The sequence below is a fragment of the Dromiciops gliroides genome, chromosome 5 (assembly GCF_019393635.1).
Source record: "Dromiciops gliroides isolate mDroGli1 chromosome 5, mDroGli1.pri, whole genome shotgun sequence".
In the NCBI taxonomy this organism is placed as follows: domain Eukaryota; kingdom Metazoa; phylum Chordata; class Mammalia; order Microbiotheria; family Microbiotheriidae; genus Dromiciops; species Dromiciops gliroides.
Window position 1 is genome coordinate 14,262,513 of NC_057865.1, and position 16,328 is coordinate 14,278,840.

General features: G+C 44.8%; 2 protein-coding genes across 4 annotated transcripts in view; one reads left to right on the top strand and one right to left on the bottom strand.

Moving 5' to 3' along the window:
• Positions 1-16,032, bottom strand: part of FAM126A (family with sequence similarity 126 member A) — a 102,576-nt gene extending 86,544 nt beyond the window's left edge. For all 3 annotated transcript variants that reach the window (XM_043968262.1, XM_043968263.1, XM_043968264.1), the window contains exon 1: positions 15,851-16,032. The gene's annotated coding sequence lies outside the window, so the exon portion shown is untranslated. The remainder of the gene's footprint in view (positions 1-15,850) is intronic.
• On the top strand, positions 14,572-15,002 carry LOC122729402 (40S ribosomal protein S25-like). The gene has a single exon (XM_043968265.1). The coding sequence runs from the start codon at positions 14,589-14,591 to the stop codon at positions 14,958-14,960; it is 372 nt and encodes a 123-aa protein (XP_043824200.1). The 5' UTR covers positions 14,572-14,588; the 3' UTR covers positions 14,961-15,002.
• Positions 16,033-16,328: the final 296 nt, after the last annotated feature.

Consider the following 16,328-nt stretch of genomic DNA (forward strand, 5'->3'; position numbering starts at 1 on the left):
AAAAAAAAAAAGAATGGGTTCATCAATCATGTACTACAAAAATGTGGTACTAGCCTGCGAACTGACTCTCAAGGTGATACATGGGACAGCAAGGGGAAAACCTCATGAGGAGAGGACATTCAACTCTAATGATCTGGGGTGTTATGATGAAGTTGTTTTAAAAATCTATTCTAGCTGCCTGAGGATGATATGGGAGAGTGAGAATTCAGTAAGTATGATGTTGATGAACTCAACCTTGAACCTTCTTCACATTAAAATGCAGATCCTGATCAGAATCGATGACACAGAGGTGCCCAGAAGGAAGAAGGAAATTTTCTGTAACATCCTGATAAGAGCTTCTGCAATAGTAGGCTTACCTGGCAGAGTAATCCCATACCCTGAATAAACATTAACCAAAGTTAAGACAAAACTCTTAATAATAAGCACTTATATGACACTATAAGGTTTACAAAGCACTTTACAGGTGTTATCTCATTTGATCCACAAAAGAACCCTGTGAGGTGGGTGCTATAATTAAGTCACTTGCCCAGCTAATATCTAAGGAAGGATTATCCCAAATCTTCCTGATTCCAAGTCTAATACTCTATCCACAGTGCTATCTAGCTGCCCTGAGATGGAGGAAGAGGGACATTCAGGGACAGGTCAGTCCCATCCTAGTGATCTTTCAAAAGTAGATGCTCCCTTGGGCATAAGGAATATAGTTCAACACTTCTTAGACAAGGATGCCCTCACATCAGAATATCAGGCCTCCTGTGTCCAGCATAGAGGCAGACCTAGTTTGTAATCTCTCTTGTTCTTCTAAGAGTATTAATCTGTTTATTCAGGTCAGTAAAAGGTGTGTGATGTCTGAGGGAAACTATATAAAATCCCTTCTTTGGTCCTGATCCCAAAGTGAAGAAAGAACTTTTAACTGTCCAGGCCTGCTTTCTACAGGCTCTTAGTCCAGCCAGGCTCACAACCGAGGCATCTCCCTCAATTCCTCCTTTCTCTCTCAGCCCACAGGTCCTGTTGATTCTACCTTCTCAACATCTTTCATACACCACGCCTTTGCTCCTCTGACACTGCCACCATCTGGGTGCAGGCCCTCATCACCTCATACTTGCACTAGGGCAATAGCCTGCTAATGGGTCTGCCCACATCAGTCCATACGCTTCTCAGTTGTCAAAGTGATTTCCTAAAGCCCAGATCTGACCAGGTCACTCCCCTATCCAATAAAACCCAGTGGCTCCCGATCACCTCCAGATCAAATATAAAATCCTCTGGCAGTTAAATCCCTTCCTACCTTTCTAGTCTTTTAAAACCTTATCCCCACTCCCACCCCACATACTCTTGGATCCAATGACAATATCTACCTTCCTCTTATATACTTGATGCCCTCCCTCCTTCCCAAGCCACAGTGACTTAGATGTTCCTGCAATTAGAACCTTAGCTCTTGTACGAGGGGGACTAAGACGAATAGTACCTCCAATTTGGATGCAAAAGCTTGGTTGGCTATGAAAGATTAGATGGAAGGAGAGAAAGTCCAAACATCCAAAGCTTTTAAGAGATATCTAGAATCTCAATGGGTCAGAAGGACCTTTACTGCTGTGGTCAAAGACGCCCTGATATAATTTTACTGACACCCCCAAAGGCTGACCATCAATCATCTTGCTCACATTATGTTTGAAAAATCATACCCAAAAGCTCCTTACAGAAGAGTATCGGGGCAGCTAGGTGGCGCAGTGGATAGAGCACCGGCCCTGGAGTCAGGAGTAGCTGGGTTCAAATCCGGCCTCAGATACTTAACACTTACTAGCTGTGTGACCCTGGGCAAGTCACTTAACCCCAATTGCCTCACTAAAAAAAAAAGAGAGAGAGAGAGAGTATCATCCTCTTCCACTCATTTAACATGGCAATAAGCACTGTGCCTTCTCCCATTCTCCTGAGAGTGCCCATTTGTGTGAACAGCCCTGATTGCTGTGACAGCTGCTGGGGCTGCCCCAATGTCCTGGTTAAACTTAGCCAGCCCTGTACGGTGGTGGATGGGGAAAGGCCCATAGTTAAAGCCTAATACCACTCAGGGGGGACTCTGTCCAAAAGGCAGACAGGGTAGTCACGGGAAATGAGGAAGGACATAAATTCAGTGCCCACCAAACCAACAAACCCTCTCTTGCCTGTCCCCAATGGTAAACTGGCTGCAAAAAGAATTCCTCTCTGTGAGGACAAGTATCCCAAGTTAGCTACCTAAAAAGAGACAAAGGCCACCCCTATCTGAAGCCACTACCTGATGCAAGGGTCCTGGAAGGATGAGCAAATCCTCCAGAAATGCTCCAAGACTATTTATCTACAACTGACAAAAACCCTGAGTTGCCTCCATTAAAACAGAAATATCAGCTGCAGTCCACTACTTTCATGATCAAGTTTAGAACCAACTACATTTATGGCATCTTCAGAAAACTAGACTCCTAAGTATGGCACAAACCAGATTAAAAACCACTGGGAAATATTTAACAAAGAAAAAACGTCATTGAGAAATATTTAACAAAGTAAATAAAATACAGTATAATAGATAATATTTATTACATTTTAAAACTAAGTCCACACGTGGCCCACAGGGATCCTTATACACAATTTGGGGACCCTGGTTTTGAGTCTGGCACCACTGTATTAGACCACATCCTCAGTAACCACTGGGGTAATGACTCATTGGCTTTCACTGGCCCACCCATCCTCTGACTTCCCTCTGGAACAAGTCACTCCCAAGAGAGGCTTTGGATAATTCCCCCACCAGCATGGATTCCCATTCCTCATCTTCTTTCTTCCTAATCCCTGCAGGGTTTAATCGAATAATCTCCAGATGAAACCTTGGAGTCAGAGATCATATTTGCTACCTGTGGCCTTAGTTTGTCCTGCATTTGCCTTTTGACAAGCACTAATCCACCTTCCAGGTACTGGTCCTCAAAGATCCAAAGCTCATTCACCCACCTCTACCTCTCATTTTGTCATATTCAAAGGCAACTTTTTTTCATTTTCCTTACACTGGCAATCCAGCTTTTCTAAAGACTCACAACCAAGTAATACTTGATTGTGAACAATACTACAATAATACTGGGTGCCACTTCTTCCACACAATCCTTCACACAATGAAATTAATGAGGAAACCCTTGCCAGCCATCCCTGCCAACCATGCCAAATATTCTGAGCCAGGCCTAGTTCAGAGGACCACAAAAGGCAATAAAAATGACATTGCTAATCATAAAGAATAATAAGGAAACAATTCCTAAGGTTACCCAAGATAGTAATTTAGATAAAATGGCTTCTCCCCTCCACCTCTGCATTCACCACAGCAAGTGCCTGCCTGCCTAGTTAATAAGACAATCAACAAACATTTAGGTTACAAAGGTATTTCCACAGGTGAATTATAATTCTGCTAAAACTTCTGACACCAGTTGCCCATTACCTTGGCCTTTTATGGTTCAAACAGCAAGGCAGTTAAACTAGTGATGATCCTGAGAACAGTCTCCCCTCCCCTCTTAAAGGGAGACCTGCCCATCCTGCACAAGAGGTGCTGGTCCTTCCACACCATTTTTGTGGTGGTAAAAGCTACCTGTCATCCTCCTCCATTTAAAACCTACAGCCCGTGAGGGGCCATCATCATTAGTATGTCTAAATCAGTTCCCCTTAAAATCTGCTCTAAAAATCAGGCCCCCAATCCAACCTTCCCCTCCTTTGTGCCTATGGGTTGACATGATATTTGTCAAGAAGAATTACTAGTCTGGGGAAATGAATTCCTTTACCATCAGAGAGACACTGGACAGTACTATGTGGTGAGGTACAACTACCAACTGTATTTAAAAACTGACTCCCAGGGGCAGGTAAGTGGCACAATGGATAGAGCACCTGCCCTGGATTCAAGAGGACCTGAGTTCAAATTTGGCATCAGACACTTAATACTTACTAGCTGCGTGACCCTGGGCAAGTCACTTAACCCCAACTGCCTCACCAAAAAATAAAAAAAAAAAAAAACAACTGACCCCCCAGTAAGATAAAGCCCTCTGGGCTACCCAGAAGCTAGGTGAGAGAGAACGGTTTTCCAGTCAGCCGAATTTCTTGATCAAGTTTAGAACCAACCAAACTTGATGTCGTCTCCAGAAAACGAGATTATGAGAAATCCAGTGGTTTTAGGAAAGATAATGAATTGTGTTTTAAATATGCTGAGGTAGCAATGATGGCATACATGTATCTAGCAGGCAGGTAAAGACTGAAGATTCAAACAGTGCAAAAGGAAGTGAAAGCTCAATGTGCATATGCTGCTAAGATCTGAAATGTTTCCTTCCCTGCCCCTCCTCCCCCTTCACATATTCTGTAACTTTCATGTCTTTTCTCTGACACTACGGTAAGTTTCTCAATGGCAGAGACCAGTATTACAAACTAAAGTTCAGTGGTTAGAGCATTGGGTTGGAAGCCAGGAAGATCAAGAGTTCAAATCCTGCCCCAGATACTCATTAGTACATTACCCTGGGCAAGGTACTTAATTGCTCAGTTTCCTCTTCTGCAAAATGGAGATGATACAAAGAAATGTCCATGAATTGGGGAATGGCTGAACAAGCTGTGGCATATGATGGTGATGGAATATTATTATGCTATGAGAAATGACAAGCAGGATGATTTCAGGAAGGCCTGGAAAGACTTGTATGAATTGATGTCTAGTGAAGTGAGCAGAACCAAGAGAACGTTGTGCACAGAAGCAGCAATATTGTTGGATAAAGAACTGAATGACTTAACTATTCTCAGCAATACAGTGATCCAAGACAAGCCCAAAGGACTCCTGATGAAACATACTTTCCACCTCCAAAGAAAGAACCGATGCTGATGGACAGACTGAAGCAGGCTATTTTTCACTTTAATTTTTTTCTCTTATTAAAGTTTTTCATATACAAAATTACTAACATTGTAATTGTACACGTATAACCTATATCTGACTGCTTACCACCTTAGGGAGGGGGCAGGGAAGGGAGGAAAGAAGGGGTAAAAAATGGAACCCAAAACTATAAATAAAATGTTTATTATTTTTTTAAAATGGAGATGATAGCAGCATCTACTTCAAAGAGTCAACGTAAAAATATCATAGCCTCTAGTTAGTAGTCATAGTAGATTTCCTCTAAAGCACCTGGTACATAGATGCCGAATAAAATATGTGGATTGTTGACATAGCACCTTAGTACTTAGAATGTAAGAGCCTTAAATTTTAGGCTTAATGTTTTAAATACTCATGAAGTGTTGGGCCTCTGCAAATGGTGCCATTCATATAAATGGAAAAATTAGACCAGTACAACAAAATCACAATAGAAGAAGTCCAAATTGCTCACCCAATTTCAGTATTTCTAATATCTGTCTATTTTAGTCAGATGTCCAATACTGAAAGTCACACTTAGAGGAAAGTTAATTTAACTTTTGTAAAAGCTAAGCTCTTCAGAAACACTTTAGAATTCAGAATGTGAACACACACATATATGCATATTCACACACATACATGCATACATATTAATGAATCCTTGTGGCAATCAGAAAATGGATCCCCATCCATTTATATAGGCAGGAAGAAGGTCCTCAAATAATTGAGCCTAGCTGAGACCAAGGGTCCCTTTCTAACTCTCAAAATTGTTCAACTTCTCCAAGATAACAAGAGACTTTTAATGTGAAGTCATCAAGACAATTGTCCAAGAAGGTTCTTGAGCAAAAAACCCTAAAAGAACCTAAGTTCATTTGTCTTTTTATTTTCCCCAGTGTCAGGTATTGAAAGGTAGGCATTCATTTAATTCATTTCTTAATGTATTAATACATTGTTTCCAATAAAACACAAACTTCATCAAGTAAATCTCATTTAACATTTGCCATAAAAGACTGAATAAATAAAAATTGTTCTAAAATTAATGAACATAGAAATAACAATAAAAAGACTGAAAAGGATGATGGCCTGGGAGATGGGTTGTTTGTTAGACTTGGCACCTTTCCTACTTCTGACATATTAGCTATGTGACCAGGACCCCAAGTTCTCAACCTTTAAATCATTCCTCCCTCCTCAGTCTCCCTTCACAGCATGTATCCAATCAGTTGCCAAATCATGTTGACCCCACCTCTGCATCTATGCCCTTCTTTCTCTCTACTCACCCACTGACTGCCCCTGCCCAGTTCATCTCTCACCTGGACTATTTCAGTATCCCCCTAAGTTGTCTCCATTCTTCAAGTCTCTCTCCCATTCAAATTCACCTACCCCATGGCTGCCAAAGTGGTTTTCTTAATCATGTTAACCCGCTGGAGACCCCCCCTTCTTCACTCCACAAAGTCCAGCAGCTTTTTATTACCTCTAAAACAGACCAAATAGAAACTCCCCATGTGACACAATCTGGCCCCTTCCTTCTCCCCCAAATCTTCTTACACTTTCTTCCCATCCACACACTAAACAGTCCAGCTACACTGGCACCGGGTTCTCCATTCACCAAGCCTACCTGTCTGACTGCTCCTTCCAATCTCTTTTGCAGGATCTTCATCCAAGTCCCTCCCCACTAAGCCCGGGTGTCTTCCAAGGCTCTGTCCCAAGGCCTCTTCTCTTCTCCCTTTTCAATCTAACTTGGTGACCTCAGCAGATGATTTCCAAATCTCGCTAGCCAGCTCTAGTCTCTCTCCAGAGCCACAGTCTCACCCCAACGAGTGGCTGTCAGCCATCTCGGACTGGATGTCCTCAAACTTAACCCATCCAAAAGAGAGCTCATTCTCTTTCCCCTCCTCTCAATAAACACTGCTTTTGCTGTTGAGGCTTCCACTCAAATGTCCAGTCATTTGGGCTCCTGACTCTGGCTTCCTTCTCTACTCCCTACCCTCCCTCACCCCCACACATCCAGTCAGTAACCAAATCTTGCAATTCTTTTCTTTTCAACATCTCTCTCATCCATGCCCTTCTCTCTCCTCGGATAGCTACCTCCCTAGTTCAGCTCTTAGCACCTCCCAGCCTCCTCTGCTGCAATAGCTTCCTAATTGCTGTCCCTGCCTCCAGTTTCATCCCACTCCGACTCATCCTCCAAACAGCTGCTAGAGCACAAGTCTAACCGAGTCACTGGGGCTGCTCCATAAACTCCAGGGGCTCACTACTACCTCTGGGCTCAAACGCAGACTCTTCTTCTTAGCTCCAGTCTCCATTTAAGGAAGGGGCCTAGGTCAGCTATCTCTTTATTTCCCACCAGCCACATTCCTTTGACTTCTTCATTCTAAGTAGATTCTCCCCCACCACCTTCACCCCCTTCCCTTTTCAACTTCCTTTTGTTTGTTATCTTCCCTGATTAGATTGTAAAACTCCTCAAGGAAAGGAATTGTCTCCTTTTTATGTGTACCTAGTGTTTAGCACAGTACCTGGCAGGCACACAGTAGGTGCTTAATAAAGGTTTCCTGGGGGCAGCTAGGTGGTGCAGTGGATAAAGCACCGGCCCTAGATTCAGGAGTACCCGAGTTCAAATCCGACCTCAGACACTTACTAGCTGTGTGACCCTGGGCAAGTCACTTAACCCCCATTGCCCTGCAAAAATTAAAAAATTAAATTAAATTAAATTTTAAAAAAATGTTTCCTGGCTGACCCAATTAGACATTACTCCCGTTTGCCTGTTTCACAGCCCAGGTCAACTGCTTGCTTCTTCCTCACTCAGGATTCCAACCCAGTCTCTCTGCCTTTGTCCTGCGGCCCCCCGCCCCATGTATGGAATGGTCTTCCTCCCTGCCACTGCTTTGGGGATTCCCTAGTTTTCTTCAAAGCTCCATTGTTAGTGCCTTCTTCTCCCCTCCACACCCACTCCCAGCCAAATGACCTTCCAGCCATTTGTTATATGCTTAGATATTCACATGATGTCTCCCCTGATAGAATATAAGCTCCCTGAGGACAGCAACGCTTCTAATTTTGTCTTTGGAGCCCCTGAGCCTTGCACAGTGACAGTAAATAACAGGCTCCTATTAATCAGGGTTGATTGAAGTCACTGAACCCCTCTGAACTTCAAGCAGCTCTCTAAGACTCTAAAGTAGAAATAGGTATCAATGTACCTAGGAGTTCCCCCACCAGGTAAATCACAGGTCCTTGACCTTGTTGTTGTTGTTTGACCTGCATTCTGGAAGAGGACCACGACATCAGGGTGATGTCATGACTTGTAGCGAACTGGATTTAAGTGAGGCAGGGATGTACGAGGTCCCCAGCATCATTCTCTCCTCCAGAGTCATCTGGGTCCAGTGGCAAGATATACGTCAGGACAACTAGAACTGGGGTTAAGTAACTTGCTCAGAGTCACATAGCTAGTAAACACCTGAGGTGAGATTTGAACTCAGGTCCTCCCAACTTCAGGGCCAGTGCTCTATCCACTGCGCCCCTGTCTACCCTGCTTGTACTCGACCTACTGGGTTCAGCAAAGAAAAGTCTTCTAGCCATCAAAGAAAATTCCTGTGTCCCTCGGATTCCTTACTCTTCAATAAAGAGGGTGTTTCTAAAAATATATGCAGCATAAGGTCATAGATTTGGAGCTGGGAATGACCTTAGATATCAACTGGTGCAACAACCTCATTTTATAGTCAAAGAACCTGAGGCCTGGAGAAAGGAAATGATGTAGTAAGTGGCAGAACAAGAATTTGAACCCAGATCCTTTACTAAATCCAGCTCTCTTTCTACTCCAAACACCATGGGCTTCCCTGCAAAGGACATGCAAGTGCCTATTAATTCTGTGATTCTGTGATAGCACCTCTTTAGCATCCAATAAATTGACAATTCTGTAAACATCAACCTTAAATGGTTTCTCCTGGTTCTTCTTACTATAAACATTTTGGGTAATATTTGCTGTAAGTATCAAAAATTGCTGATTATTAGAGCTTAACTTCAATAATGTATTAAGTGCCTGTATCAGTAAAGCACTGTGAGATCCCAGGGAAGACACAAAGATCAGTAAAACTTGGGCCTGCCATCTAGTAAAGCTGGGCAGAGAATAACCACCATAGAGATGGCTTTACTAAAAGACTAACCCCAAAGAAGAAAACTCTTATAGCTCAACCCCTAGGCATGTCAAGTAACATGTTATTCGACTGCCCTGGTCAGGAAGGGAACCTGCGCTGTGAACCACTGTACTCAAGAAACTCCCCTGGCTTCCGAATGCTCTCGAATCCAATCTGAAAATTCCCTTTGCTCTTTGAAGTCCTTCACGCCTTTCTCTTCACGGCCCCTCCCGGTCTTCTATAAGGCCATGGGCCCAGCACAGTTCCATCTCTTGACTCCACGCCCCGTCAGGGACCGTCCCCCAGGCTGAGAGTGCTCTCTTGCCTCTGCCTCCTGGCTCCCTTCAAAACTCAGGCCCAACGCCACTCTGTGCAGGAGGCCTAGCCCAGGTTCCGACATGGCCAGATGACCTTCCATTGACACTACAGAGATCCTGTGTGTACCAAGTCATTTACGTGTTGTTGTCTCCATTAGCTGTGAGCTCCTTGAAGAGCCTTTCTGTATTTCCCCAGTGTTTATCTTAGGGGCTGGCCCACAGTAAACACTTAGTAAATGTGTCTGTTGTAAAGCCTGTGAAACTGTGACTGCAGGGGTCCATTCCAGGAGGTCTAGTTTGTAGTGTCCATGACCCTTCCTGGAACATCTACAGGGCATTTTCCTTTTTAGAATTATATGACCCTAAGAACCATCCTCCTTCTGGGAAACATAAATGAATAGATATGGCTTGCTTACTATTTAAACTTCTCTTCTTTGTGGGCAGCTAGGTGGTTCAGTGGATAGAGCACTGGGCTTGGAATAAGGAAGACTCATCTTCCTGAGCTCAAATCTGGCCTCAGACACTTCCTAGCTGTGTGACCCTGGACTAGTCATTTAATTCTGCCTCAGATTCCTCACCTGTCAAATGAGCTAGAGAAGGAAATGGCAAAACACTCCAGTATCTCTGCCAAGAAAACCCCAAATGGGGTCAGGAGAGTCTGACATGATTGAAAAGCTACTTCACAACAAGATCTTTGTATACTTACAGTTTAGTCTCAAAAGTTTGTTTTCCTAAAGGAAAGATGCGGTATTAGTGTGGCAGACAGAGAGCTGGAGGCAAGACCACATGCTCTTGAGTCCTGCCTCTGACACACCCTGGTTGTGTGACCCTGTCCAAGTCACAGCCTCCAGACTTAGTAAGACTACTAATTGCAGAGAAAGTAATGCAGACTTATGCATTTGGTAAAAGGAGCTTCCTAATCTGAGAATTCATTAACTTATGAAACCAAAAGTCCAACCCCCCCATCCCCCAGAGGGCTGGAGTTACCATTCAAACCAAGAATCACAAAGGAAAAATCCAGAAGCATTTTCCTTAAGTCTTTGATCCTCTCAGTAAATGGTCACCACCTTGGCACTCCGGGGCAGCAGCCAGCTAGTATGTTGGGCTAATTGTCTCTTGCCTTCTTCAATTTTCACCCCTCAAACCAGTCAAGAAGGCTCCCTCTTTGCCTGCTCTTCACCGGTGTGTGTCTCAACCCAACCAGCCGCTGGCTTCACAGACCAGGGTCCCCACATTTCCTTGATTCCCCAACCTGGAGAAAAGCAGAACGACAATCTCACACACACTCTCCTTGACTCAAAAGATCCCCATGGACATATATGGAAGTAGAAGTGACAGAGAACACCTTGCTCCCAATCAGTCATCACCATGGAACTCCCAAAAGGAGGGAGGAGATGGGGCTTTTCCTGTCCAAAAAGGCAAGGCTGCTGCTGAGTGCTCTTGACCAGCCACTCCAACATTCCATTCTGAAGACCTGCCACATCTCCCCAGTCTGGGCCCCCCAGTTTCGGCTGTAAGGACCACTTTTCAATAAATCTCCTTTAGACACACAAGTCACATGCGTGGGTTTCCATGTGAAGAAGCTGGGCTCCCACATAATCACTCATTTGGAAAAGGAATTGAAAGGAGTAGAAGAAACTGATTGCATCTCCTCATTTTTCTAACTCCTCAAACTTAAGAGTCCTCATTTCCACTGCTACAGTGAGAAGCCCTCATTTACTCATGTCCTTTCCAATTCTGAATCAATGATCTTGTAATTCATTTAAAGGAACTGATTAAGGTCTTATACTTTGTAAGTAAAATTCTATCCAGCACTTACCCCTCTCCTGATCTCCAGTCACATCACCAACTGCTTACTGGACACCTCAAAGGAGGTATACCATAGACATCATAAACTCAAAACAGAATTCATCATTTTCCTGCCCAAATCCTCTCCCTTTCAGAACTCTCATTAATACTGAAGGTCTCATCACCTTCCCAACCACCCAGGCTCTCAATATAGATGTTCGTTGGTGTTTAAGCAAGATTGTCTGTATATTGTCTCCCCCATTGGAATGTAAGCTCCTTTAGGGAAGTTCCTATGTTTGCCTTTCTTTGTAGCCACAACACATCACAGTGCCTGGAAAATAGTAAGTGTAATAATGTATGCTTGCTGACCTGACTTGAGAACCCAAGTAACATCTACTTCCTAAGTTCTGAAATAATTACAACAATTAAATATATGTGAACTTTGTATCTTGAAAAAGTTTAAGCTAAATTTAAATTGTTTTAAATTAACAATGGCTCACATTTACATAATAGTTTACAAAAGTATTTTCCACAAAGCTTCAGGGACCTAAATAAAACTTAACTCTAGGGATACAAATCTAAATAAAATTGAGTAGTCATGAACTATGCTAAAAACCCAGGTCTCTAAAATTATACTTTTCCAAAAATAGCTATTTCCAACAAAATGCCACATACTGAATAACAAAAGAAAATCATTCGGGGGCAGCTACGTGGCACAGTGAATAAAGCACCAGCCCTGAATTCAGGAGGACCTGAGTTCAAATACGAACTCAAATACTTGACACTTACTAGTTGTGTGACCCTGGGCTAACCCTCATTGCCCCCCCCCCACACACACACACAAATCATTCAGCACAGCAGGAGTTTTATAGATCACTAATAGGTATTGTGGCATTGTAAGCTCTTTAAGGGCAAGTCTCGTTGCATCCTGGACATAAGTGCTTAATAAATTATGAATGAAAGAATGCCTCTGTTTCATCTGTAATGGCTAGCATGTAATTGACAGGTTCTCCTTATAAATTTGCTGATAATATTAATAAAGAGGAAGTTTTTTTTTAAAGTCTCTCTTCAGGGCAGCTAGGTGGCACAGTGGATAAAGCACCAGCCCTGGATTCAGGAGGACCTGAGTTCAAATTTGGCCTCAGACACTTGACACTTACTAGCTGTGTGACCCTGAGCAAGTCACTTAACCCTCATTGCCCCACAAAAAAACAAAAACAAAAACAAAAAAAAAACAAACAAAAAGTCTCTCTTCTAATAAAAATGACAAATATGGCATATGAAGAAAAAATTCAAGTGTGAGAGGAATTTGCTCCCTAAATATACCAGTGTCCACCATACCCCACCCCCATCATCCCCAATGGTGTTTTTTTTTCTTAAAAGCATATTATTTAATAGTTTAACAAAGAGACATCAGAAAAGTCTATTTGTCTACCAAAATATCAAAGTCAGTTTTCTTCTTTGCTACCTTTCCCTTAAACTTAAGAACTCCTGTGTTTTCGGCTATTTGTTAAAAACCCTAAAAATTAGTATGGAGTTTCTTGGGTGGGGGAGTGATTGTTGTTGTGAAACTCTTGGCAAAGTTCAAAACAAGCTTTTCTTTCTAATGGTGGGGGAAATCTCATAGGAATATTGAGGCATCAATTATAAACTGCAGGAATTCCAGGACAACTATACTCACTCAAAGTTGGAGCAATCTTTATATCTTTAGTCAGGCTAGGCTCCCCAAACTGAAAACCTCTTTATTTAAAACCAATTACTGGAGATTGGTACCTCAGAGCCACGTGCTTTGTGCCTATCTCCCCATGAGAAGTCCAAGGATTTCTTTCATGCTTTCCCTCCCCGCCCCTTTCCCTTGCCCCTAAATAAACTACCATCTTATTTAAAAAAAAAAAATTACTACATCAAGCAAAAGGTAGGCAGAAAGAAGTAAGGCAGGCAGACAACTGAATGAAGAAACTTTAGCCTTGGAACATTTAGCATTAAATTAACTAAGGTTGGCACAAGTTAACTAAAGAGAGAAGATGGTGATTTTGCAGAGCTCTCCAGTCATCTAATCTCTGAGGCCAACCAAGGTTGAGTCACTTGCTCCCAAGTGGCCCTAAAGTGTCAGAGGTGAGACCTCAGACCCAGGGAAGGTGCTCTCTCCCACTAGATGTCTCCTTGGATCAACCAGCCTCTGAGAGGTGCTGTCAATTGTTACAAATACTGTATTGGTCAAGGAAATGGAATTCCACATAGGGCAATACTATTCTAATTTCCACCCTGGAAAAGACTGTAAGCATAGAAAGTGGTCTGAATTCAATGTACTTACATGTAATTCTAAAATCCCAGCAATTTATTAAGATGTTCAATTTAAATCCTGAAACTCCCATGAAGAGTATTGAATTTGGAGTCTGGGGGTTGGAATTCTTGATGAAAATGGCAGTGCTGGGAATCAAGTCTTCAGATTAAGGGATTCAACGACCCATTTGTGCCATTTACTGGCTGACTCGGTGCAAGTCCCTTAACTTGTCCCTTCTTCAAAACAAGGGGACTGACCTACATGACTTCAAGGGTCCTTTCCAGATCTTTCTCTATGACTCTGTAGTCATGTCAGATCTAGGGAGAGGAGCAAGTAGAAGGATTCACGGGGAGAAACCATGGAAGCCAGGTGTAATTCAAAGAACCTACTACCTTAGTAATCAGAAGACCTGGACTCAAGTTTAGAATCAGCCACCTACTGTGCGACGTGGGGCCAATTTCTTCCCATTTTGGAGCCCCAGTTCTGTTCTCTGTGAAATGAGGGGGGCTGGACAAATACACTCTGGAATTAAGAAGTTCGGGGTTCAAATGCCATCTCAGTTACAGTATGATCTTGGGCAGGTGATCTGTGGGCCTCATGAGGGGCTTGACCAAGATGAGACTTCAGCTCTACATCTCTGATTCTTTATGGTAATCGCACTCTAAGAGGCTATCATCAGACAGCTGGCTTCACAATGACAGAGCCACAGAGCTGGAGCTGGGAAGCACCCCACTCCCCATTTCAAAGACAGGGAAATGGAGAAGCTAAGAGATTTGCCCAAGGTTACACAGCAGGGTGAAGTGTCAGAGCTGTCATTCAAACTGAAGGCCCAATACAGCCAAGGCACTTCTTCCACTGCAGTTCAATTCGGGAACATTATTAAGCACAAAAGTCACAAAGGAGCTTCAATAGTTAATAATGCCTTTATTTTTAGTTTTTAGTTTATAACGCCACAGGATCATATACACTATAGATGGGAATGAAGAAAAAATAATTTTCAGAAAGTTTTTCAAACATCTGACTCTGGTGACTTTGGCCCAGTCTCCATGTGTCAGATGATTGAGAGACCAAGCTACACAGAACATTCCCTGCCTTCAGGCTGCTTACTGGGGTGGTCTGTGGTCCTTAAGAGACAATGGCAGCTTTTCTGTCCGACATCTTACCTTGGAGGAGGCAGCAGCAGGAGTTCCTGGAGCCTCACCATGCCGCCCAAGGACGATAAGAAGAAAGATGCCGGCAAGTCAGCCAAGAAGGACAAGGACCCCGTGAACAAGTCTGGGGGCAAAGCTAAGAAGAAGAAGTGGTCCAAGGGAAAAGTGCGAGACAAGCTCAACAATCTGGTTCTGTTTGACAAAGCAGCATATGACAAACTCTGCAAGGAGGTTCCCGACTATAAATTTATTACCCCTGCAGTGGTCTCAGAAAGACTGAAGATTCGGGGTTCTCTACCCCGGGCAGCCCTCCAAGAACTGCTTAGCAAAGGTCTGATTAAGCTGGTTTCCAAACACAGAGCACAAGTGATATATACTAGGAACGCCAAGGGTGGAGATGCTCCAGCTGCTGAAGATGCATGAAATGGTTCAACATTTTTGTGTACATTTTCAAAAATAAACTTATTGGACTTAAAAAAAAAGACAATGGCTGGGCAGCTAGGTGGCGCAGTGGATAAAGTACCCACCCTGGTTTTAGGAGGACCTGAGTTCAAATCCGACCTCAGACACTTAACACTTACTAGCTGTGTGACCCTAGGCAAGTCACTTAACCCTCACTGCCCTGCCAAAAAAAAAAAATGGCAAGAGATTGGGGGAAAGGGTCGCTCTGGCCTGGGACACTGTCAAAGAAGCAAGTGAAGGATCTTTCCTTACCAAGGTGCAGGAGTAGCAGGGATCTCAATGTGGAGACTGGGTGAGGGAGCGTCTGGAAAAGCATCAGCGGGTTGGGAGGTAGGAGAGCAAGGGGTCAAGGGAGGGCAAGGGCAAGGTGTCAAGCGAGGCAGGAGGTTTAGGCAGGGGTCAGGGTGGGGGTCAAAGGAGGTCAAGGAAGGTCAAAGGCAAGAGGTCAAGCAAAGGCGGGCTTAGGCAGGGGTCAGTGGTAGGTCAAAGGAGGTCAAGGGCAAGACTGAGGAAGGCCGGGGTCAAGGAAGGTCGAGGAGGTGGGGTCAGGCAAGGGTCAAGAGAAGGTGAGTCAGAGGAGGGGGGATGTCTGGTTGGGGTTAGTGGAGAGGATGGAGGAGGATGGGGTGAGCGGGTAGTCGGGGTGGGGGGCTGCCTGGGTCCAAGCAGATGGGGGGCGCTCGGGCGCCCGCTCCTCCCCGGCTCCCTGGCTCCGCCCCCCCCAGCACGCGCCGAGCCCCGGCCCCGCCCCCGAGCCCTGGCTCCGCCCCCCGAGCCCTGGCCCCGCCCGCCCCGGCAGCCGTTAGTCACGGCTGGGCCCAGGGGCCTCGGCCCCCGCGCGCCCCCCTCACCAGAGCAGCGCCCCGAGCCCGGAGGTTCTCCGTCGCAGCGGCTTCGGCCTGTCCTCCTCCTCCTCTTCCTCCTCCTCCTCCTCCTCCGGCGGCTCCCCCCGCCCTCCAGCTACCAGGGCTCCCCACAAGCCATGGTCCCCGCTCCGCTGACTGACAGACAAGCCGGCCGAGGAGCCGCCACGGCCGCTAGCCGCTCTGACAGGCACGACCAGGAACCCGTCGCCGGGCAGCCAACCACCGCCGCTTCACGGAGGCCCGACCTATCACCTTCCAGGGGGCGGGACCAGAACAACTTCTAGACCTATAGCGGCGTCCCATCGTTTGGCTTGGGGGCGGAGCCGAGAGGAGAGGCGGGAGGCGCTGGGGTAGAGCCCGAGCTGGGGGCGTGGTCTTCCCCGGGGGCGTGGCCAGGCTAGAGAGCGAGGAAGTGATTGACAACTGCATCTGATGGGGTGGGGTGGAAGGTGAAGTTCTCTTA

What these genes read in the sequence shown, in the direction of transcription:
- LOC122729402 (XM_043968265.1), top strand. Translation starts at nt 14,589, where the DNA reads ATGCCGCCCAAGGACGATAAGAAGAAAGATGCCGGCAAGTCAGCCAAG.